This window comes from Prorops nasuta, unplaced genomic scaffold (assembly GCF_024137725.1).
Source record: "Prorops nasuta isolate Cenicafe-Biocafe unplaced genomic scaffold, Cenicafe_Pnas_1.2 PNAS00021, whole genome shotgun sequence".
In the NCBI taxonomy this organism is placed as follows: Eukaryota; Metazoa; Arthropoda; class Insecta; order Hymenoptera; family Bethylidae; genus Prorops; species Prorops nasuta.
This window is the reverse complement of record NW_027116818.1, coordinates 4,420,651-4,445,836: the sequence shown is the minus strand read 5'-3', so window position 1 is coordinate 4,445,836 and position 25,186 is coordinate 4,420,651. Positions and strand designations below refer to the sequence as shown.

Here is a 25,186-nt window from a genome sequence, read left to right as displayed (position 1 = left end):
CGAAATTGTTACTTCTTTCCAGCGGTTAATTGAAAAGCTTCCTCCTCTCGAGCGTGAATGTTAATTCACACAAAGGTCAACCAGATCATGACTGATACTCTCCTCAGTGACTAATTACCCTTACTTTCTTTGTCCCTTGGTGTGGATCCGAGTTGTCACACGAAGAACTACTACGTCGAGGAAACGATTTACACATCAATAAAGATGGACCCCTATTAGGTGAACTTATTGAGCCAACGTCGAGAGTCCACAAGGACAAAGTAAGTAAGGGTTGATAGTCGCTGAAGGAGGATCAGCCCGAGCCAGTTGACACTCGAGAGTCCACTTCTCAATAAACACCTGTACTTGAATTAACAATGAATGAAAATAATAAGATTAAATTTATCTATCCTTGAAATTATTTGAATAAATGTGGACTTAAGTAAACGGACAGGTAATTAAGCCTTACTCGTTGACAGCCTTGCCCTATACTTGTCCCTCTTAAAACTTAAAAAAATTAAGCAAGTATGAAAAGTAGAAAAATAATTAGGATATTTGTCAGTACGTCCTCCTCTGATGACGGTTTGACTCCAAATAATGGTTTGTCTTTCTCCAACTGATGGAGAAAAGGGTACAGGGTTGGTATGAATTCCATATCGAATATATATCGATATTGGACTGTTTTGCCACTAGGAATAGTCCGCTTTCACTCCACCTGAAAATAAGAAATGTTAATAAAATTTGAAAAAACGAGTATTTAACCTGAAATATGGAAGGTTTTTCAAACAAAATATTTCCATATTTCATTTTATAATTTGGAATTTCAAGAACTGGCAAAAATGGTATTTAATACGAAGATTCTACCAAAAACATACGATTTTAAAAAAAAAGGGAAAATGGTATTTGATTCTAGTTATTAATTGAGATGCATCTTTCTCTCGAGAGAGTGAACGTTAATTCAATTAAGATGTGCCTTTATTAGTTGAACTGGACGTGTGGGAAGATAGAATCTCCGTGGAAAATGAAGTTGAGGTGATTCCCTTTATTTTAAAAGGAATTAAGAAACCTGAAAATGATACCCTACCTAATACCGAAAACTATAATGACTATCTACTTCACAAAGCTAAAGAGCCTACATATAACGCCAATCTAAACCTAATGAAAAACAGAAAATAAGCGCAAAATAGAAATAGACGATACGGAGGATCTGAAAAACATTAAAAACAAAACAAGAAATGATTTTAACCGAAGAATGGCCAACTGTAACCTACTGATAGGTTTTTGGTCATTCTTTAGTTAATAAAAAAAATTTCCACGGTTTTACCCGTGGGACTCACTCATTCAGCGAATTCCCAGCCATAATTTATACATATTCTGCGATAATACCGAAGATGGGAATGGTGATGTTGATGGAGATGATAATGGCGTTTATGATGACGATGGAGATGAGGACGCTGACGTTATGCACTCGCGAAAAAATGATTTTTAAACGGCACTGCGCGAATTCTTTTTAAGGTACACTTCTCGCGACAACCGCACTACGCGAAGAGCAGCTCACGACTGACACTACGAGACTCAGATTATTCAAAAGGCACTACGCGACGCGATTTCTTTTTAACGTACACTACCGGGATAGTCGCACTACGCGACGAGCAGTTCACGACTGTCACTACAAATTCTAATTTATAAAACAGCAGTGCGCTACGTGATTTCTTTTTAACGTACACTACGCAGAAGAACCGCACTACGCGACGAGCACTTCACCACTGACACTACAGACTCGGATTTTTAAATCAGCAGTGCGCTACGCGATTTCTTTTTAACGAACACTACCGGGACAACCGCACTACGCGATGAGCAGTTCACGACTGACACTACAGACTCGGATTTTTGAAGTAGCAGTGCGCTACGCGATTTCTTTTTAACGAACACTACGCGGAAGAACCGCACTACGCGACGAGCAGTTCACGACTATCACTACAGATTCTGATTTTTAAATCAGCAGTGCGCGACGCGATTTTTTTTAACGTGTCCTATGCGGGACAACCGCACTCCGCGACAAACACTTATCGACTGACACTACGAAACTCGGATTATTCAAAAGGCACTACGCGACGCGATTTCTTTTTAACGTACACTACCGGGACAACCGCACTACGCGACGAGCAGTTCACGACTGACACTACAGACTCGGATTTTTAAAGTAACAGTGCGCTACGCGATTTCTTTTTAACGTACACTACCGGGACAACCGCACTACGCGACGAGCAGTTCACGACTGACACTACAGACTCGAATTTTTAAAGTAGCAGTGCGCTACGCGATTTCTTTTAAACGTACACTACGCGGGAGAACCGCACTACGCGACGAGCAGTTCACGACTGACACTACAGACTCGGATTTTTAAAGTAGCATTGCGCTACGCGATTTCTTTTTAACGAACACTACGCGAGAGAACCGCACTACGCGACGAGCACTACACAACTGGCACATCGAGACTTGGATTTTTAAAGTAGCAGTGCGCTACGCGATTTCTTTTTAACGTACACTACCGGGACAACCGCACTACGCGACGAGCAGTTCACGACTGACACTACAGACTCGGATTTTTGAAGCAGCTGTGCGCTACGCGATTTCTTTTTAACGAACACTACGCAGGAGAACCGCACTACGCGACGAGCAGTTCACGACTGACACTACAGACTCGGATTTTTAAAGTAGCATTGCGCTACGCGATTTCCTTTTAACGAACACTACGCGAGAGAACCGCATTACGCGACGAGCACTACACAACTGACACTTCGAGACTTGGATTTTTAAAGTAGCAGTGCGCTACGCGATTTCTTTTTAACGTACACTACCGGGACAACCGCACTACGCGACGAGCAGTTCACGACTGACACTACAGACTCGGATTTTTGAAGCTGCTGTGCGCTACGCGATTTCTTTTTAACGAACACTACGCGAGAGAACTGCACTACGCGACGAGCACTTCACAACTGACACTTCGAGACTTGGATTTTTAAAGTAGCAGTGCGCTACGCGATTACTTTTTAACGTACACTGCCGGGACAACCGCACTACGCGACGAGCAGTTCACGACTAACACTACAGACTCGGATTTTTAAATCAGCAGTGCGCTACGCGATTTCTTTTTAACGTACACTACGCAGGAAAACCGCACTACGCGACGAGCAGTTCACGACTGACACTACAGACTCGGATTTTTAAAGTAGCAGTGCGCTACGCGATTTCTTTTAAACGTACACTACCGGGACAACCGCACTACGCGACGAGCAGTTCACGACTGACACTACAGACTCGGATTTTTGAAGCTGCTGTGCGCTACGCGATTTCTTTTTAACGAACACTACGCGAGAGAACTGCACTACGCGACGAGCACTTCACAACTGACACTTCGAGACTTGGATTTTTAAAGTAGCAGTGCGCTACGCGATTACTTTTTAACGTACACTGCCGGGACAACCGCACTACGCGACGAGCAGTTCACGACTGACACTACAGACTCGGATTTTTGAAGCTGCTGTGCGCTACGCGATTTCTTTTTAACGAACACTACGCGAGAGAACCGCATTACGCGACGAGCACTACACAACTGACACTTCGAGACTTGGATTTTTAAAGTAGCAGTGCGCTACGCGATTTCTTTTTAACGTACACTACCGGGACAACCGCACTACGCGACGAGCAGTTCACGACTGACACTACAGACTCGGATTTTTGAAGCTGCTGTGCGCTACGCGATTTCTTTTTAACGAACACTACGCGAGAGAACTGCACTACGCGACGAGCACTTCACAACTGACACTTCGAGACTTGGATTTTTAAAGTAGCAGTGCGCTACGCGATTACTTTTTAACGAACACTACGCGAGAGAACCGCATTACGCGACGAGCACTACACAACTGACACTTCGAGACTTGGATTTTTAAAGTAGCAGTGCGCTACGCGATTTCTTTTTAACGTACACTACCGGGACAACCGCACTACGCGACGAGCAGTTCACGACTGACACTACAGACTCGGATTTTTGAAGCAGCTGTGCGCTACGCGATTTCTTTTTAACGAACACTACGCAGAAGAACCGCACTACGCGACGAGCACTTCACAACTGACACTACAGACTCGGATTTTTAAATCATCAGTGCGCTGCGCGATTTCTTTTTAACGAACACTACCGGGACAACCGCACTACGCGATGAGCAGTTCACGACTGACACTACAGACTCGGATTTTTAAAGTAGCAGTGCGCTACGCGATTTCTTTTTAACGAACACTACGCGGAAGAACCGCACTACGCGACGAGAAGTTTACGACTATCACTACAGATTCTGATTTTTAAATCAGCAGTGCGCGACGCGATTTTTTTTAACGTGTCCTATGCGGGACAACCGCACTCCGCGACAAACACTTATCGACTGACACTACAGACTCGGATTATTAAAGTAACAGTGCGCTACGCGATTTCTTTTTAACGTACACTACCGGGACAACCGCACTACGCGACGAGCAGTTCACGACTGACACTACAGACTCGGATTTTTAAAGTAGCAGTGCGCTACGCGATTTCTTTTAAACGTACACTACGCGGGAGAACCGCACTACGCGACGAGCAGTTCACGACTGACACTACAGACTCGGATTTTTAAAGTAGCATTGCGCTACGCGATTTCTTTTTAACTAACACTACGCGAGAGAACCGCACTACGCGACGAGCACTACACAACTGACACATCGAGACTTGGATTTTTAAAGTAGCAGTGCGCTACGCGATTTCTTTTTAACGTACACTACCGGGACAACCGCACTACGCGACGAGCAGTTCACGACTGACACTACAGACTCGGATTTTTGAAGCAGCTGTGCGCTACGCGATTTCTTTTTAACGAACACTACGCAGGAGAACCGCACTACGCGACGAGCAGTTCACGACTGACACTACAGACTCGGATTTTTAAAGTAGCATTGCGCTACGCGAATTCTTTTTAACGAACACTACGCGAGAGAACCGCATTACGCGACGAGCACTACACATCTGACACTTCGAGACTTGGATTTTTAAAGTAGCAGTGCGCTACGCGATTTCTTTTTAATGTACACTACCGGGTCAACCGCACTACGCGACGAGTAGTTCACGACTGACACTACAGACTCGGATTTTTGAAGCAGCTGTGCGCTACGCGATTTCTTTTTAACGAACACTACGCGAGAGAACCGCACTACGCGACGAGCACTTCACAACTGACACTTCGAGACTTGGATTTTTAAAGTAGCAGTGCGCTACGCGATTACTTTTTAACGTACACTACCGGGACAACCGCACTACGCGACGAGCAGTTCACGACTGACACTACAGACTCGGATTTTTAAATCAGCAGTGCGCTACGCGATTTCTTTTTAACGTACTCTACGCAGGAAAACCGCACTACGCGACGAGCAGTTCACGACTGACACTACAGACTCGGATTTTTAAAGTAGCAGTGCGCTACGCGATTTCTTTTAAACGTACACTACCGGGACAACCGCACTACGCGACGAGCAGTTCACGACTGACACTACAGACTCGGATTTTTGAAGCTGCTGTGCGCTACGCGATTTCTTTTTAACGAACACTACGCGAGAGAACTGCACTACGCGACGAGCACTTCACAACTGACACTTCGAGACTTGGATTTTTAAAGTAGCAGTGCGCTACGCGATTACTTTTTAACGAACACTACGCGAGAGAACCGCATTACGCGACGAGCACTACACAACTGACACTTCGAGACTTGGATTTTTAAAGTAGCAGTGCGCTACGCGATTTCTTTTTAACGTACACTACCGGGACAACCGCACTACGCGACGAGCAGTTCACGACTGACACTACAGACTCGGATTTTTGAAGCAGCTGTGCGCTACGCGATTTCTTTTTAACGAACACTACGCAGAAGAACCGCACTACGCGACGAGCACTTCACAACTGACACTACAGACTCGGATTTTTAAATCATCAGTGCGCTGCGCGATTTCTTTTTAACGAACACTACCGGGACAACCGCACTACGCGATGAGCAGTTCACGACTGACACTACAGACTCGGATTTTTAAAGTAGCAGTGCGCTACGCGATTTCTTTTTAACGAACACTACGCGGAAGAACCGCACTACGCGACGAGAAGTTTACGACTATCACTACAGATTCTGATTTTTAAATCAGCAGTGCGCGACGCGATTTTTTTTAACGTGTCCTATGCGGGACAACCGCACTCCGCGACAAACACTTATCGACTGACACTACAGACTCGGATTATTAAAGTAACAGTGCGCTACGCGATTTCTTTTTAACGTACACTACCGGGACAACCGCACTACGCGACGAGCAGTTCACGACTGACACTACAGACTCGGATTTTTAAAGTAGCAGTGCGCTACGCGATTTCTTTTAAACGTACACTACGCGGGAGAACCGCACTACGCGACGAGCAGTTCACGACTGACACTACAGACTCGGATTTTTAAAGTAGCATTGCGCTACGCGATTTCTTTTTAACTAACACTACGCGAGAGAACCGCACTACGCGACGAGCACTACACAACTGACACATCGAGACTTGGATTTTTAAAGTAGCAGTGCGCTACGCGATTTCTTTTTAACGTACACTACCGGGACAACCGCACTACGCGACGAGCAGTTCACGACTGACACTACAGACTCGGATTTTTGAAGCAGCTGTGCGCTACGCGATTTCTTTTTAACGAACACTACGCAGGAGAACCGCACTACGCGACGAGCAGTTCACGACTGACACTACAGACTCGGATTTTTAAAGTAGCATTGCGCTACGCGAATTCTTTTTAACGAACACTACGCGAGAGAACCGCATTACGCGACGAGCACTACACAACTGACACTTCGAGACTTGGATTTTTAAAGTAGCAGTGCGCTACGCGATTTCTTTTTAATGTACACTACCGGGTCAACCGCACTACGCGACGAGTAGTTCACGACTGACACTACAGACTCGGATTTTTGAAGCAGCTGTGCGCTACGCGATTTCTTTTTAACGAACACTACGCGAGAGAACCGCACTACGCGACGAGCACTTCACAACTGACACTTCGAGACTTGGATTTTTAAAGTAGCAGTGCGCTACGCGATTACTTTTTAACGTACACTACCGGGACAACCGCACTACGCGACGAGCAGTTCACGACTGACACTACAGACTCGGATTTTTGAAGCTGCTGTGCGCTACGCGATTTCTTTTTAACGAACACTACGCGAGAGAACTGCACTACGCGACGAGCACTTCACAACTGACACTTCGAGACTTGGATTTTTAAAGTAGCAGTGCGCTACGCGATTACTTTTTAACGAACACTACGCGAGAGAACCGCATTACGCGACGAGCACTACACAACTGACACTTCGAGACTTGGATTTTTAAAGTAGCAGTGCGCTACGCGATTTCTTTTTAACGTACACTACCGGGACAACCGCACTACGCGACGAGCAGTTCACGACTGACACTACAGACTCGGATTTTTGAAGCAGCTGTGAGCTACGCGATTTCTTTTTAACGAACACTACGCAGAAGAACCGCACTACGCGACGAGCACTTCACAACTGACACTACAGACTCGGATTTTTAAATCATCAGTGCGCTGCGCGATTTCTTTTTAACGAACACTACCGGGACAACCGCACTACGCGATGAGCAGTTCACGACTGACACTACAGACTCGGATTTTTAAAGTAGCAGTGCGCTACGCGATTTCTTTTTAACGAACACTACGCGGAAGAACCGCACTACGCGACGAGAAGTTTACGACTATCACTACAGATTCTGATTTTTAAATCAGCAGTGCGCGACGCGATTTTTTTTAACGTGTCCTATGCGGGACAACCGCACTCCGCGACAAACACTTATCGACTGACACTACAGACTCGGATTATTAAAGTAACAGTGCGCTACGCGATTTCTTTTTAACGTACACTACCGGGACAACCGCACTACGCGACGAGCAGTTCACGACTGACACTACAGACTCGGATTTTTAAAGTAGCAGTGCGCTACGCGATTTCTTTTAAACGTACACTACGCGGGAGAACCGCACTACGCGACGAGCAGTTCACGACTGACACTACAGACTCGGATTTTTAAAGTAGCATTGCGCTACGCGATTTCTTTTTAACTAACACTACGCGAGAGAACCGCACTACGCGACGAGCACTACACAACTGACACATCGAGACTTGGATTTTTAAAGTAGCAGTGCGCTACGCGATTTCTTTTTAACGTACACTACCGGGACAACCGCACTACGCGACGAGCAGTTCACGACTGACACTACAGACTCGGATTTTTGAAGCAGCTGTGCGCTACGCGATTTCTTTTTAACGAACACTACGCAGGAGAACCGCACTACGCGACGAGCAGTTCACGACTGACACTACAGACTCGGATTTTTAAAGTAGCATTGCGCTACGCGAATTCTTTTTAACGAACACTACGCGAGAGAACCGCATTACGCGACGAGCACTACACAACTGACACTTCGAGACTTGGATTTTTAAAGTAGCAGTGCGCTACGCGATTTCTTTTTAATGTACACTACCGGGTCAACCGCACTACGCGACGAGTAGTTCACGACTGACACTACAGACTCGGATTTTTGAAGCAGCTGTGCGCTACGCGATTTCTTTTTAACGAACACTACGCGAGAGAACCGCACTACGCGACGAGCACTTCACAACTGACACTTCGAGACTTGGATTTTTAAAGTAGCAGTGCGCTACGCGATTACTTTTTAACGTACACTACCGGGACAACCGCACTACGCGACGAGCAGTTCACGACTGACACTACAGACTCGGATTTTTAAATCAGCAGTGCGCTACGCGATTTCTTTTTAACGTACTCTACGCAGGAAAACCGCACTACGCGACGAGCAGTTCACGACTGACACTACAGACTCGGATTTTTAAAGTAGCAGTGCGCTACGCGATTTCTTTTAAACGTACACTACCGGGACAACCGCACTACGCGACGAGCAGTTCACGACTGACACTACAGACTCGGATTTTTGAAGCAGCTGTGCGCTACGCGATTTCTTTTTAACGAACACTACGCAGGAGAACCGCACTACGCGACGAGCACTTCACGACTGACACTAAAAGACTCGGATTTTTCAAACTGCACTACACTAGCGACAGAATATGCAGTTTATCTCTCCTATGTTTTCACTTGTCGCTTGTCGCTCGTCGCTAGCAGCGACATATTCTGAGGCGGGTTCTGAATGTAGGAACGAAGGAAACGGGTAATCGCTAGCAGCAATCGCATAATGGTTTCTTAGGGGTAGTGACTGTGGTGTCGTGTTATGGTGTATGACATTTGAATTTAATGTGCATGTATAAAAAAATTGTGAATATTCAAATAATAATCAAAAGTTATAAGGTATGCACATATATTGAATGAGGAATTAATAAAGGTTTCATATATATTTGAAATGAATGTGTTTTCTTAAATCCTTGTTATGAAAATATTTCCTTCATTTTCCTATATAGCATGAGAGGATGAAAATTATATAGTTCATATATCAGAAAATAATAATTTACATTAGTAAAGTTATAATTATCCTTAGTTTGATAATTTTATTAGTAAAATTCATTGTTGCTACATGTTACTCATAATAAAACTTAATTGAATTTATTTTGTAATAAAAATGTTACAATTTAAGATTCTGTTTTTAGTAAGAAATCTGTACAAGGTGAGGAACTTAAACCGCCCCAAAACATTAGTAGAAAAAGATGCATATCTTTTTAACTATAAGAGATATTCAATTTTTTTATATGACCTTTGCGAAAGCAAATAACAAGAGGATTCGAGAATGTCCTATGCACAAATTGAATATCTTTTATAATTAAAGAGATACTCGTCTTTCCGCATCTATATTCTAGGGCGGTATAACAGCTTCACTCTGTATATATGCCGTATTATTTTACAAGCAAAGCCTGTTTTTTGGGTTAATTATATTCAACGTTTTTTATATATTAATTACAATAATTATTCATTATATTATTTTAGCTTCATATGTATCGGCTTGCTATAATTGTGACAAATGTATTTTCAATTTGAATTTCCATCCATTTTTCAAATTTAAAATTCACACGATCCGCCTGTTCCGTTCCGTTGAATACATAGTATACAGAGCAGCGATACAGGCGATACGGGCGATACTAGCGATGTCGCTGAAAAGTTGGATAAATTCAACTTTATTTCAGTGTCGCAGAAAGTGTATACTTTATCCCACGTGACCATTTGTCGCTAGCGACGAGCGACAAGTGAAATCGTACCTTTAATGGCCAAAACACGTCCGAAAGCACTGAGAGCTTATTATACCTAAAACACTATACTTCGTTTCTTCTCTGTGAATCACACTTACTATACATTTTGCGTGGTATATTCAATTCTCGCCAACAAACTATACAGCGTAGTATCTTCCAACATGGCGGACTTGGCAACGCTGAACTGGATTAAGTTAATTATGCTATATTCTATGTGACATAAAATATAGCAAAATTAACTTAATCCAGATCAAAAAAGACTTGTGGAACCGAGCCTAAGGGCCGGTTTTTCCACCTATTGGTAAAATTTATCTGCTTGGTAAAATTTATAAACTATAGTAAATTCTATTCAATTTCAAGCTTTACCAAACGGATAAATTTATCCAGACGTTTGCCAATAGGTGGAACAACCGGCCCTTAGGGCCGGTTGAACCGGCCCTAAGGGCCGGTTTTTCCACCTATTGGTAAAATTTATCTGCTTGGTAAAATTTACAAACTATAGTAAATTCTATTCAATTTCAAGCTTTACCAAACGGATAAATTTATCCAGACGTTTGCCAATAGGTGGAACAACCGGCCCTAAATGATATAAGTGAAAAGTTTGTCCAGAACTCCTGAACTTGAGTTTTTAAGACCTTAATACCTTACGCATTAACTAACGCGCCGTGTGAAAGCAATGTAAGCGGCAGTAGGCGGTGTAATCTGAAATTGCTGAAAACAGATTTAAAAAAAAGGTTTAAAATTGAAAAGCAATGTCGTGAAGACCGAAGGCAGTGAAGAATATCGCGCAGTCTTACCTAACCTATAAAAATATCAAGAAAACAATGGGTTCATTATCTCATTTAAATAAGGCAACAACTGCTAAAACATCCAAAGTCATACGACAGGAATTTCTTAATTATTTTTCAAAAGATTTAGGACATACTTTTATTCAGAGTAGTCCGGTTCAACCATTTAATGATAAATCAATTGCATTTGTAAATGCTGGCATGAATCAAGTATGAATACTTTATTTTAATAAACTATATTAGATTTTATTTATGGTTTGCCATTAAATAACCTACAGAACATGGAAGTAAGACAATTCTTCTCTTCATAATTGTGAAAGATATGAATTTTTAACACGAGACCTTTATGAATATTGTTAGATAGGAATTTCAATAGGTTTGTTTATTTTGTGGCCTGCACCTTCTGCATTTTCTGTCATTTTTAATGTTAAACTATACAAAGAAAAATATAAGCAAATAAAATACAGAAAGTATAAGTGTAAAACAAAGAAACTCTTAATATGTCTCTATGGAAAGTTTGATATCTTTTAATTGGAAGAAAAAAGTATCTCTGCATCCATGCTCTGAGGTATTTTAAATTATGGAATATGTATACTAAATTACTATTCTAGTTTAAAGGTATATTTTTGGATTTATGTAAAGCACCTGCCCCAAAAATAGTTAATTTTCAAAAATGCATAAGGGTTGGTGGAAAACATAATGACTTAGTACTTGTTGGAAATGATACTTCTCATTTAACATTTTTTGAAATGTTGGGAAATTGGTCTTTCAATGATTATTTTAAGGTAATTAAGTTATTTGCTTGTAACTGAAATATTTAAAATTAAAAGATATGATCTTTTTAGAGAGAAGCTTGTGAATATGCATGGAATTTATTAACTGGCCCATATGAAATAAACAAAGAATGTCTATTTGTTACATATTTTGGTGGTGATAAAAGTCATAACTTACCACCTGACTTAGAATGTAGAGATATTTGGCTCAATATTGGCTTACCAGAAAATAGAATTATACCATCTGATATGAAGAATAATTTTTGGGAAATGGGTCCTGTAGGACCTTGTGGTCCCTGTACTGAAATTCATATTGACCGCAATTTATATTTTACTCAATATGGTCAAACAAATGAAACAAACATGGACTTAATAGAGTTATGGAATTTGGTTTTTATGCAATATAAAAGGTATATCAATCTTAAGAAAAATTAATAGCATCTCCCTTAACATTGTTTTGTTATAATTTATTAATTTCTTAAAAGAATAGAGGATGGATCTATAATTCCTTTATCTAAACATCATATCGATACAGGAATGGGATTTGAAAGACTGGTATCTCTATTGCAAAGAAAAAAATCAATTTATGATATAGATATCTTTCAGCCCCTTTTTGCTGAGATTCAGAAATGTACAGGTGCTCCAAAATATAAAGGGACTTTTCAAAATAATGGAAATAATATTGATTATGGATATAGAATATTAGCAGATCATAGTAGGATGATAACAGTAGCACTGGCTGATAATGTTTTACCAGAGAAAAAGTGTATATTTTTAATAAACTTTACTTAATGATTGTTTAAATAGCAAAGAAAGAAATTCATTTATTATGTGATTCTTCTAGCCATAAACTTAGAAGAATTATAAGAAAGGCAATAGATACTAGCGAGAATATTTTCAAACAGGGTGGTCTTCTTCAGGAGTTGGCATGCATTGTTGCAGATGATTTAGCTGATGTGTATCCAGAACTGCATACTAATCTTTCACAGGTAGTATTTCTGAAAAAATTTCTGAAATTATTTTTATAAAATGTTTTAATTGACTTAGGTAAATATGGTACTGCAGTTTGAAATTGAATTGAAGAAAAGATTACAAGGAGCTTCTTTTCATAAGTGGAAAAAATTGATTGAATTAAGACCAGAGTTAGAAATAGTCAGTGATAATCTAGCACCTGGTTTATCACAAGCATATATGTTTATTCAGGATAAGTTACCCACCATGTGTGCAATATATTTTTATACTAATCATAAATTATTAAATTGTATTTGTATAATATATTATAACGGTATATCTTTTGTTTTTAGGCAAAACAACAATGTTTTGTCAGGAGATGTGGCCTTTAAGCTATATGACACATATGGTTTAAATTTACAAACAATAGTTGAATTAGCAAAGGTAGAATCTTTAAAATTTGATGAAATAGCATTTGAAGAAGAAATGTCAAAAACTAGGTATAGATCAAAGATTGGTTTTGATCGTTATACAGCGCGTAAATTAATAGTCAAATTTAATGATAAATGCATACCAAAAACTTGTGATGCATTAAAATATAAATATACAGTTGATAGAGAAACGTATGAGTTTCCAATTATAAAAAGTCAAGTACTTGCAGTAATTATAAATGGTAGCATTTATACAAAAGCATTGTCATTTTTGTTGAAGCTCTAAATAAAAAATTGATTTGTTCTAGATAATGTGATTTTCGAAGATGTGCATCAAGAATTATCTAATATGTTACTGAAGAAAACCAGTAAAGCTACTATTGGTATTATTCTGGATAAAACTGCTTTTTATTCAACCGAAGGTGGTCAAGTCCATGATAAGGGTTATATATATACAAAAGACTACACATTAATTATTGATAAAGTTGAAAAAGTGGAAGGATACGTAATCCACTATGGAGAGCTTGATGCACCTAATTTTAAAGTACTGAAGTTAGTATTAATGACATTAACGAGATCCATCATACTGGCATTACAGATCGAAAACCAAAAATGCGTATTAGCGATAAAACGCTATTTGATGACCGATTCAAACTTGTAGTAGAATTTTAATAATGTTGCGAATTACTCTTTCTAGTAAAATTACCAGATTAAAAAAAAAATTGCCTGAATAATTTCTTTTACAACATTGCAGTTTTTTCGGTAATGTGATTATTTTACTAAAAAGGGCACTTCGTGTCGTCATTAAATTGCTAAAGAAATTTGAAATCGGTTTTCAAATCAGGTTGTACTGTTAACAAGCGTTTTCACTCTGGAATGTCGATATGAGGGAACCCGTTAATTAATCACAAAAAAATTAATGTATAATGTATATTTCTTGTTTATGTAGAAGCTTAAATATGCTCGATTTACAAAATAGTAATAATTGTACAGTTTGTATAGATAAACATGTACGTGTAGGTGCAATGCGACATCATACGGCAACGCATTTGTTAAATGCTGCTTTAAAACAAATTTTACCAGTCCATCACCAGGCTTCTTCAACAATTTACAATGATAGTTTAAAGTTTACATTTAATACTTACGGGAGAAAATTAAAATCTGTAGAAGTTGCCCGCATTGAAGATCTGATTAATGATCTCATAGGGAAAGATGTAGCTGTAATAACGAAAGTGATAGATAGCTTCCACTTGATTAATCATAATGATATTACGCTGACTCCGGGTGAAATTTATCCTTACAATAATATTAGAATTATTGAGATTGATTCTGGAGATTTTAAATCAAGGTAAGTAATTAAGGTTATAGACATGCAAACATTTAAAACGATTATAGTTTGCTTATACATTTTAATTTATCTTCTGAAAATAGAGAAGCTTGTTGTGGTACGCACGTCCATAAAACCGGGTTTTTAGAAAACTTCTGTATTTTAAGTGTTACATCTAAAGGTGCATCACTTTGTGGCATTAAAGCTCTTGCTGGATCAGAAGCTGTAAAAGCTAATAAAGAGAGCGAAGCAATATTATCACAGATACTAAATATGAAAACTTTTGCCCATGCAGTAAAAAATTGTAATGAAATTTCGTATTTGTGCTCAAAAATAGATGATATTGGAAAATCTGTTAAAAACAAAGAGCTTTTGCCGTATCTGAAACGCGAAACTATTATCCTTGAAATAGAAAAACTAAAAAAATATTTAAAAGATCAAGAAACAGCTATAAACAGGTAAATTGAATTTTATTTCTTTAAGGGTAAAAATGACAGACATTTTTAATTTTTAGAAGGAACTTAATTATTGATATTACAAAAACGATTCAATCAAATACAGCTCCCTTCATTGTTTATAAAATTGAAACCAACACATTTTTATCCGTGGAAGAGCTGGTAAAACTTAATTCAAATGTACCTATTCTTCTTATTTCATATACCAAAACCACAGTGAAAGCACAAACTTATGTTCCACAGGTAACTTAGTAGAATTGTCCCTTAAGATTATTTCTAATTTAATTACAAATCAAATTTAATAATTAATTTTTTAATAGGAAATAGTGTCTAGCGAATTTTCTGCTGAAAATTGGTTAAAAATTGTTGAAGATTTCTTTGATGCTAAGAAAGAAAATATTCAAGGTTTCGATTCTTCAATCATTAGTAGTACTAAACCGACAAAATACAAAAGAAACCAATTGACTGATTTACAATTTAGTCTTGAAGAAGCATCTCAAAAAGCAATAAAATTTGCTGAGTTTTACCTAAATAGGATTAAGTAAATATCTGCGTTTCGATGCGTTATTTAAGAATTGGTATGTTATTTATGTGTATATATATATATATAATATGTGTGTGTGCATGTAAATTTTTACACCTAATTACAATTATTAAAAAATAAAACAGCTACGTCAAAGTTTAAAACTTTTGGAGTTTTTATTTTTTTAAATTATTTTGATAAAATGTATTCAACGCGAGCCATTGTGCTTTATGCAACAATATATGTGGTCGCTTCTGCCTTAGGTATGTTACTGCTTCTTCGGGAGTCCAATTATTTTTCTAAAACAAATATTAGTTATTCAAATATTAAAAGTAAATTTTACTTTTAAAGTAAATATTAAAGTCACCATCATTAAATAACAGCCAACTAAAGTCGCACTACGCGTTCTTCCAGCTTTACAATGAACATATACGGTTCCAGGCTCTTTCGCTTTACTAACAAATTCTGAAGTATTAAGTCCTAATTTTCTACTTTGTACATTTCGAAATTGATTTATAAAATTGACTCCCGCTTGCAACTTCTCTTGACAGGGTACCGAAAAAATATCAATTGTCGATAATTGTAAAAATAATACATCGTGCTTTTTCCAATCCTATTTAAAAGAAGTTATTAATATATAGATGTTCTGCTAGGAAAAAAAAATTATATATATATTGTAAATAAGTTTTAATCATCTATAAAACCTTCTCAGTATTAGAAAGTAGCCAGAGCTCGTAATCTTCATTCATGGAAATCACTGCCTTTAAATTTTCTTTTTCAATGAGCTAAAAAAGGGGATTTGAATAAAACTGTTTACTATATTTCAACAATTTTTAACTTATGTCAAATATATCACAAGTTTTATAAACTTAAAATCACATTTAAATTATATTTTAATTTTGAAGTAAAGATTGACAATCGCGAAGCGTTAGATATTCTTTTCTTGATAATTTTATACAAAAGATTATGCACATGCAAATCGAATGATTACCTGTTTCGTCATTCCACGGAAGGGTAGAGCACCTAAGATTACACTTTCGTCAATTCTATCGTACCAATTTCTCGAAGAAATTTTTTCCATAACTACGTTATAGAATAACGTAGGATAAAATGTAAATCTTGCAAACATTTTCTCTAAAATATATTTATATATACAGTTTAACAAATTACAGTAGTTACATATAATTAATTATTTTATCATATAAATCGAAGTTCAATCATTTGACGAACATTTCTTATGATAGCACGTTAGCGGTTGCTGACCTACTGACCAACAGCAACAGCAGTAATGAAGAAAATAAGAAGGTAGGTGAAAGTAACAGAATTCCTACTCTTTTAAAGAGTGGGGATGGTTGAAAAACTATGATTCTTTACAAACCTATTGAATTCATTAATTTAATTAAACCTATATTTTCTATTTTGTATGGTCCTTATAACATTTACAGCTTTACTCTTAAAACTATATACTAACTACAATAAACAAAATTGCTAGATGCACATTACAAATTTACATCTATGAATATATTTGACCATTGTGTATATTTAGTGTAATCTTTACTTTTTTGATAATTAGTACATATTAATAATCTCCTTGATATAATGTTGTTATTATTTATTTATACCTTACTATTTACAATTAAGTATAAAATTAAAGTTTACTGTGCAATTAAAACATCAAATTAATTCTATTTCTTTATTACTAGTATCATGATTATCTTGTCTTACTTTAAGCAAATCTTTATCTAGGCAAAATTTTCCAAATTCTCCAGCTCTAAATAATTTAATAAAGTTTTGAGAAGCAAATTCATAATTTGGTATAGTACTCATTTGATTATGAACAGTTTTAACCCTTTGAAAAAGTCTTTTTTTTAAACACAAACTTGTTAAAAGTTTTTTTATACTATCAGTTGGCTCTAGAAGATTTAGCACATTCACATATTCAAATCGCCTCTGTTTATTCAAAGTAAAAAGAAGATAATCTGCTAAAGTCATAGTCCCTACTAAATGATCTTGTAAACAACCGACTAATGCCAACTTAAGTCCAGTATCAACATCTTTAACTTCAGGAGATAATATCCCTGGTGTGTCCAGAACATAAATAGTAGGTTCTTCCGATATTTTTATACGAGTTAATACAGATCTGGTAATACCTGCTATAGCCCCTACTTTAGTCGCATTTCCTTTCTGTAAGTGTTCATTTCTTAAACGATTAATTAAAGAGGACTTGCCAACATTAGGAACACCAACAATCATGATAGAAAAGGAGTCTTCAGCAGTTCGATTATACCTATTAGAGTTCATAATTAAATTTTTTGCAAGAGGTAATAATGTCTTCATTCCTTTGCAAACTTGGCTGTTAAAATTAGTGAAGATCACATGTTCTATTCCTTCATTGTTTAATTGTGATATAATATGATTTTTATAACTTAAATCAGCTAAATCCAATTTGTTTAAAACTAAAATATGAGGTTTTACTCCAGTAATTGTTTTTTTAAAATTGGCATGTCTTCCAGATATAGGTATTCGTGCATCATGAACCTCGATTATACAGTCTATCCTTTTTAAAGCAGATTGCATTTGCTTTATACCTTTGCTCATATGACCAGGAAACCATTGTAATGTATCTTTCCTTACTACTTTAAATTTATCCCGGAAATTATTCATTACTTTACCTCCTATGTTTGCCATCATTATGTTACTGGATTTCAAAAATCTCTTAAATTCACTTATAAGAAAATCTTAGATATTATTATATTTTTCAAAAATATATTTTATTTCCTTATAAATATTTATGTAGACAAAATTTTGCAGTATAAGGTTAGAATAGGCAGGCGATAACACCGGTATACATACTATATATATATCGATGGTGTATAACACTCATCAACAACACTATTTAGGCAATTCTCTTTACCACACGTGGAGTATATGTATGTAAGAATGAAAAAGCGAATTATTTTGTATTCTTATAATAGATGGCGTTATATGACCATTTTATATAATTGTACTACGCGGTTTTATTTCTACTTTACGATTCGCTGGAAAATGTAATAATTTAAATATCCAGTTTATGTTTATTGAGATACTTATTTAAAATTAAAATTAATTAGAATGAAATAATTTTTTTATTTGTAGAAGATAGCTTTTAAAAAGCAGAAAAAATGACTTCAAAATCAAATCCTCTATTATTTTTAATAAAGCATTTATTATAAAAATATCAAGTAATAAATTTTGCAAAATTATTACACATAGTTTAAAAATAAAATGTTGATAAATCTAATTTTTTGTATAACCCATTCTTGTGTAATTTATATTTCAATAAAAATGTTTGTAAATATACACCTTCTCAATGTAAATTTAATTTTGTAGGCGTTTATATTTAATTACCAAAAACTTTTAAAATGAAACTCTATGTATAAAAATTGATAGGAGCTTTTAAAAACCGGAAATAGAAAGCTCATTAGGAATTTGTAGATATGCAAATCAATTAACGAGTAAATGACATATTATATTTTGTGTAAGGACACTTTTGTCGCTTAAGTATCGCTTTTTTTATCAACAAAAATAATCGCAAAATGACAATGACATCGCGTATAATTTATTTGGAAAGAAATATCTGGAAAAAGCATAACTATATAAGAAAGAGAGAGAGAAAGAGAGAGTATTGTATCTTTACACTACTTTTTACACGGTTTAATAGCCATTAACACGAATGTAGAATTTATCAAATATTTATAACGATATATTATTAACAATATGATATACATCATTAGAGATAGGCATAAATCTGGAGTCAGGAAAATATACCTTAAAAAATATTTATATGCATAGTAGAAAAAAAATTTAATATATAAGTTTAGCTTTCAAATCTTATGAAATATTTATGAATGCTACTTCGAGAGTATTTAAAATGGCCCTATAGAGTTTGATTGCATATATCACAGACTTTTATTATATTTAGCAACTTTTAAGAAATACAATTGTAGAAATAAACGGAAAAAAATTTGATCAAAAAAACTTATATACGCCTAATAATAATCATTTGTGAAATAAAAGTTGAATGCGATCCTTTAATAAATAGGTATATGTCGAAATTTTATTTTTTAAGATTTGCATTGTGGACTTATTAACGAAGAGCCCCCTATAGTATTAAACTTGTTATAAATAGTACCAAACACACCGGATAAATTAATAAAAAATAAAAATAAAATAATATAGATAAACCCTTCTGATAGAAATGGAAATTTTTGATCGTGACCTAAGAGTTGTTTTTGAGTATACATAGACATTGAACAAAGCACCAGGTCAATATTACTTCGCTATGTAATTTCTTAATTAGAATGACATTATATGTAAGTGTGTAAACTCAATATCTGCAATATAATTCTTTATGTATTATGTAATGTTAATGCATAGGAAACTACGAATTGTTTGACGCATTAGTAAACCGACAGAAAGACAGAAACATAAAGGTTATACGACGAGTCGTTCTACCAAGTGATAAGAGGTAGACTGCAAGAAGCATAGGTTATATATATCGAAACCGGAAGGAACTGCCTTCACATTAGGGCAGTGAGCTACTTGGTACTACTAGATAGTGGCTGATCCAAAATGGCAGGCTTGTACACCAGAGCATTTTTCATTCTCGTCTTTTTCGTGACAATAATGCACTTTGGCAGTTGTCAAGGTACTGGTGAGAAAACAAGCTTTATTTTTCCCTTGTCCACAATTAATCATAAATAAAAATCAGTCATTTCGATACGTAGCATATATTGATTCTAACTCAATTTAGAAAAAATGCGGTAATTTTGAATGCTTTTCCTTACAGATACTGCGGTAGCGTCAGGTGAATCAACTTCTAAGACCAAAGGCATTTTGCAATCCATTACACCATTATTTTGGCCTATCAACACCGTTTTTTACCAATATCTCGACAGCTTTCTGAGAAATTTGTATCACGTTGCTCTACCTTGTGAGATATTCTCCATAACACCTTGGGTGGCTGAATGTACGAAGATTTAAACATTTTTAATATTGGCCGTTTCATCAACCAGTAATCGATACTGGAATAATTGTGCATGCCGGTATAACATCTTCACTTCTCACCAGTCATTGGATTGAATCCTTTGAATAAAGTTTAACTAATCGAAAACATTAATAAATTGTGTCAAGTTTGTTATACTTATGAATTAAATAATAATATACTTAAGGAGTAATGTTATGTAGCCATATTATATATCGTTTATAATTTATTATTATGTAATTATATATGCACTGTCTAAAAATCATTACGTTCAATTTGATGTTACCTAAAAGCTTAAATAAATATATACTGTGTGTCTAAATGTTTGAAAGCGATCGAATATCTTCAAAACTAAGCGTTTCAGTGAAAAAAATAATTCATAATTGCTTATAGTATTACTATTAAAAATTTATCAAATTACTATGATGTTTTTACCATGAGAGGAGTGCTGAAAAATACACAGTAATTACTTAGATAATTTTTTACACGTGTGTTACCGTTCACCAATATATGTAATAAGTTTTACATTATTTTATTCCAAAGACTCTTATTTGAATTGCTTAAGTTGAATGAGAAATGGGCATATAGTAAATCCTTTAGTTTTTGATGATTTCGTAAAACGCATTGATGATGAATCATACAAGAATTCAATTGTTAGTTAAGAAAACAGAAAAGATAAAAAATATCAAATCAGCGGAGTATATGGTGAAAAGTTCTTTATTAAAAAAAAGAGTGAATCACTCTTCAAGTGACATTTTCCGTGCAATGGCAAATGACACAATTAATTATACCTGTTGCTTGCAATGATAATAGGGCAGTCGACTTTCAAGAATGTACGTTCTTGTATGATAAGCCCAAAACCAGGAGTAAGCCCATCAGTGACTTAATGAGCAAAGGCTTGTTAGAATAATTCTAATTTGTTTTTTTAGCAAACATCGACAAATACTTACGTCATTCTTTCGACATTTTGTGCAGCTAACGTCGTTGGAGCTGATAAGAATAACCTTGCGGACAGTTATAATTATTACTTTCTTTTACTAATTAAAAGAGGCTCTTCGAATTAGATTTTTCGTCAATTAAGGGAGAAGAGGTAGTGTTGTTTGATGCGGTGAAAAAGTTGTCAATTATTCATCGATTTATTAGCTTCACAATGAGGATTCGCGTTCACAGTTGGAAATGGTATTAGTTAAATGACATTGATAAGCTACAAATATATTATGTGGAATGGAGGGAGAACTATATGAACCTTTTTTCACCATCAATTCTTCGTATATGCGAGTACAACGATGAAGGTGCCGGTAGTTCTGGCGATTCTTGGTTTGGCCTACTGTGTGATTTTGGTAAACGCTATTCCCAGACCAGATCAGTTACTTGTGTCGGTGAATCCGTCTGAAGGCAAGTATGATTTAAGTATTAATTAAATAATTCTTATTTACTAGAAAATTAAATGTCTTTATACTATATTTATTTTTAATTAATATTTAAAATTGAATGGATAATTATAGGAAGCAACTTGTTGGAAGTACAAGGGCCATTGAAGGAATCAGCTACAGATGAAATTACTAGTAATGAAATAGGTACAAAAGGTGAAGAAGGTAGTACAGAAGGTAATGGAGGAGGAGAATCGACTATCGGGGGTGGAGAGGCTGGAGGGAGTCCACTGGAAGAAGGAGTTGCAATAAGTGCAGAAGGTGCAGTAGATAAAGGAAGTGTAGGTGATGAAGGAACAAATGAAAAAGGGAGCGGTGAAGATGATGAAGTAGGAGATTCTAGCGGTGAAGGATCAAATAGCAATGAATCTGGCAGTGGAAAAACCAGCATCGAAGAATCTAACAGCAATGAATCTGACAGTGGAAAATCCAGCAACAAAGGATCTAACAGCGATGAATCTGGCAGTGGAGGATTCAGTAGTGAAGGATCCAGCAGTGATGAAAAATCTGGCAGTGAGGAATACAACGGTGGAGGATCTAATAGCGAAGGATCGGGAAGTGGAAACTCAAGCTCGAGTTCGACGAACTACCAAACTGAAGTGGTCATATTATATTTTGATAGTATTATACAAAATTTGGAAGGTCCAGTTGGGGAGATTATTAAACAACTGTGGAAAGCTTCGAAAGATGGATTATCTGTTTCTTGGGATGTGGTAGACGATTCAACTAAAGTGTCATTCAAGGCTGCCAAATTACCCTTCAAGCTAACATGGGATGCTATGAAGCCTTTGATTTCCGCCGGAAAGTTAGCAATCAGTCCGATTTATCCTATCATTGCACCATTCGTGTTTCCCATAAAATTTGTTTTCAATGATATTTTAAAGCCCCTTGTTAATCTTGTGAAAAAATTCGTGAAGGACAGTAGGATTCTTACAGCTGACCTTATGTACAAAGTTTATGTGTTTGCTGTTAAGCTCTGGCCACAAGCTGCCCCTTCTCTTAGAAAGTACCTGATACCAACAGCGAATTATGTCTCACCTTACCAGATCGTTGACCTTGACGCAGAACTCAATGGTACTTCAGGCTCTTCCTCACATGCGTCCTCATCCTCTTCTTCCCGCAAGAAACGAGAAACTCAAGTAAAAACCTCATTATTTAGGAGGCTGATGAATACTTTACTAACTACTCCTCTAAATTTGACATTTGATCTCTTTAACATGGGTATGCAGATGGGGATTGATGGTTTCGAGATCCTTGAGGAAGCGGTCGCCGAATGTAGAAAAATGCGAATCTCTTCTATGCCTTCCGCCGTCTCAATAATCACTGACCCATTTAACTTTGGCAAATCGATTGTCTGTTATGCTACGAAAAATCTTAGCAATGAGTCCGAAGAAGCACTGGAAATTTCTTTGAAAGAATTCTGGGCAATGACCACTAAAATACTTCTACCTGCCCTTGACAATAATCTTCAGCAACTTGCAAAAACCGGGATTTTGCCCCCGGACCTGGATAGTATTATCAATGATTTTCACCAAGGTTACATGCTGGTAAAACTTCTGGGCATTCTTTAAATAAAACTTTTAAAAATAAATAAAGTACCAACTTTCTCATTTCCTAAAGCCAAAAGTCTTTCTCTCTCTCTCTCTCTCTCTCTCTCTCTCTCTCTCTATTAATTTATTACTTATTACTGTAAATCAATAAATGATTCTTAAGTAAAAATTGTAAAATTACGTCGTTGCTTCTTATTTTCTATACCAAAAATACCTTTTGAAATAATATGTTTTATTGCAAACTATATAGTTTTGCTACAATTTCATGGTTTGTACTGAATGATTATAATAAATGATTAATATAATATGATTTCACAATCTTATGATTTCTAGAAAGATATTGTTGCCATACCGACAATATTCGTTTATTTAAAACAAGCGATGGAATCTAAAGTTACTTCAATCTAACGTTTTAATGTCTTGAATGTTCTTCTTCTCTGTTTTTTTTTATTGTGAAGACTGGGATACAAACGTAAAATATAACTAATATAATGTTTATTTTATCACTTCAATATCAGTATGAGATACATTTATAATTCATATGAAAAAAATGATATATAATCATAAGAGATAAATGTTATGTAGCCATTTTATTTTAACATATATGAAATTTAATGTTACTATAATTAATCAATTATTACTCAAGTAAAATACAAAAACTGTCTATTGCGTTTCACAAAATTCATTCTGAATTATTTGCTCCACTCTTATCAATATGTGGAATAAATATTGATAAAGAAGAATATAATAAATGTGAAATCTTTTCATTCCTATGACGAAATCTACTATGCTGTGGGCATACCACCAAATATCACATCAAAGAGTGGATCCCATAAACTGCTGATGCTTAATACAATTAATTTCTTAACGATTGAAGGAAGAAATAAGTCGGGAACTTCATTAATGGCGTTGATGACCAATATACCTATTCCACCATTGTCCGAAATACCTTGGCATGTCGTGCCGTTTTCTGAAATGGTGCAAGGAAGCGAACCTCCCATTATCCTACCCAAAAATCCATTGGTTGCAATTTCAAACGACTCAGCTGCGTTATAAAGTCCATCGAGAGAGTTTTGAAGGATAGATCCTATGATTGGTAATTTGATCAGTTCATTTATTGCAGAATTCATTGCGTCTAAAAATACATCGGAGACGTTTCCTGAACTAGAGCTACTGTCATCTCTTTTTGCAACTGAAAGAAGACAAATCGTTATTGCACTGCCACTAAACTAATCTTTATTAAAATGAACATTGTTTATAAAGAAATGCAAAGCTTACTAATTTTATTGGCATTGACACAGCCTAAAATCAAGAACGACAGCAACAGGAGGGTAAGCTTACGACACTCCTGGGACCACATGTCTACCACAAGAGGAGGATGCAAAAGGACTTAACGTAACTATGCATCGTAAATTACGTACACCTCATTTTATAAACAGCGAGTCGTGCGTAACAGGAACTGATGCTATTGCTATCGTTACGCAGATATTAGAAAGATATAGAAAAACGTTTTTAAATATATGTATGCAAGCTTATGCGTTGGTGTAATTTCTGCCCCCTCACTTCCCCAGTACTTTAATTTTTAGTAAAGCACTTATCGGTCACC

General features: G+C 36.3%; 5 protein-coding genes across 6 annotated transcripts; 2 read left to right on the top strand and 3 right to left on the bottom strand.

Moving 5' to 3' along the window:
• Positions 1-10,934: 10,934 nt before the first annotated feature.
• On the top strand, positions 10,935-15,731 carry AlaRS-m (alanine--tRNA ligase, mitochondrial). The gene is made up of 12 exons (XM_066739480.1): positions 10,935-11,327; positions 11,729-11,902; positions 11,963-12,300; positions 12,376-12,654; positions 12,735-12,879; positions 12,938-13,110; positions 13,195-13,514; positions 13,581-13,824; positions 14,222-14,620; positions 14,704-15,057; positions 15,114-15,297; positions 15,375-15,731. Exons 1-12 carry the CDS (start codon positions 11,154-11,156, stop codon positions 15,597-15,599), a joined length of 3,009 nt encoding a protein of 1,002 aa, XP_066595577.1. The 5' UTR covers positions 10,935-11,153; the 3' UTR covers positions 15,600-15,731.
• Positions 15,622-18,379, bottom strand: PTPMT1 (protein tyrosine phosphatase, mitochondrial 1). The gene is made up of 5 exons (XM_066739484.1): positions 18,250-18,379; positions 16,569-16,711; positions 16,282-16,362; positions 15,945-16,190; positions 15,622-15,876 (listed from the first exon to the last, which is right to left on the bottom strand). Exons 1-5 carry the CDS (start codon positions 18,266-18,268, stop codon positions 15,754-15,756), a joined length of 612 nt encoding a protein of 203 aa, XP_066595581.1. The 5' UTR covers positions 18,269-18,379; the 3' UTR covers positions 15,622-15,753.
• LOC136780898 (mitochondrial GTPase 1) lies at positions 16,709-18,268 on the bottom strand. Its single transcript, XM_066739483.1, has one exon. It carries the CDS (start codon positions 18,266-18,268, stop codon positions 17,252-17,254), a length of 1,017 nt encoding a protein of 338 aa, XP_066595580.1. The 3' UTR covers positions 16,709-17,251.
• Positions 18,380-21,791: 3,412 nt separating the features above from the next.
• LOC136780897 (uncharacterized) lies at positions 21,792-23,760 on the top strand. 2 transcript variants are annotated; one of them, XM_066739482.1, is made up of 3 exons: positions 21,792-21,995; positions 22,106-23,169; positions 23,260-23,760. In XM_066739482.1, the coding sequence occupies exons 1-3, from the start codon at positions 21,887-21,889 to the stop codon at positions 23,599-23,601; spliced, it is 1,515 nt and encodes a 504-aa protein (XP_066595579.1). In that variant the 5' UTR covers positions 21,792-21,886; the 3' UTR covers positions 23,602-23,760. The 2 variants fall into 2 exon arrangements, with proteins under 2 accessions (XP_066595579.1, XP_066595578.1); XM_066739481.1 differs by having other exon boundaries at positions 21,796-21,995; positions 22,106-23,760.
• A 300-nt stretch (positions 23,761-24,060) lies between these two features.
• Positions 24,061-25,037, bottom strand: LOC136780900 (uncharacterized). Its single transcript, XM_066739485.1, has 2 exons — positions 24,859-25,037; positions 24,061-24,772 (listed from the first exon to the last, which is right to left on the bottom strand). Exons 1-2 carry the CDS (start codon positions 24,938-24,940, stop codon positions 24,366-24,368), a joined length of 489 nt encoding a protein of 162 aa, XP_066595582.1. The 5' UTR covers positions 24,941-25,037; the 3' UTR covers positions 24,061-24,365.
• Positions 25,038-25,186: the final 149 nt, after the last annotated feature.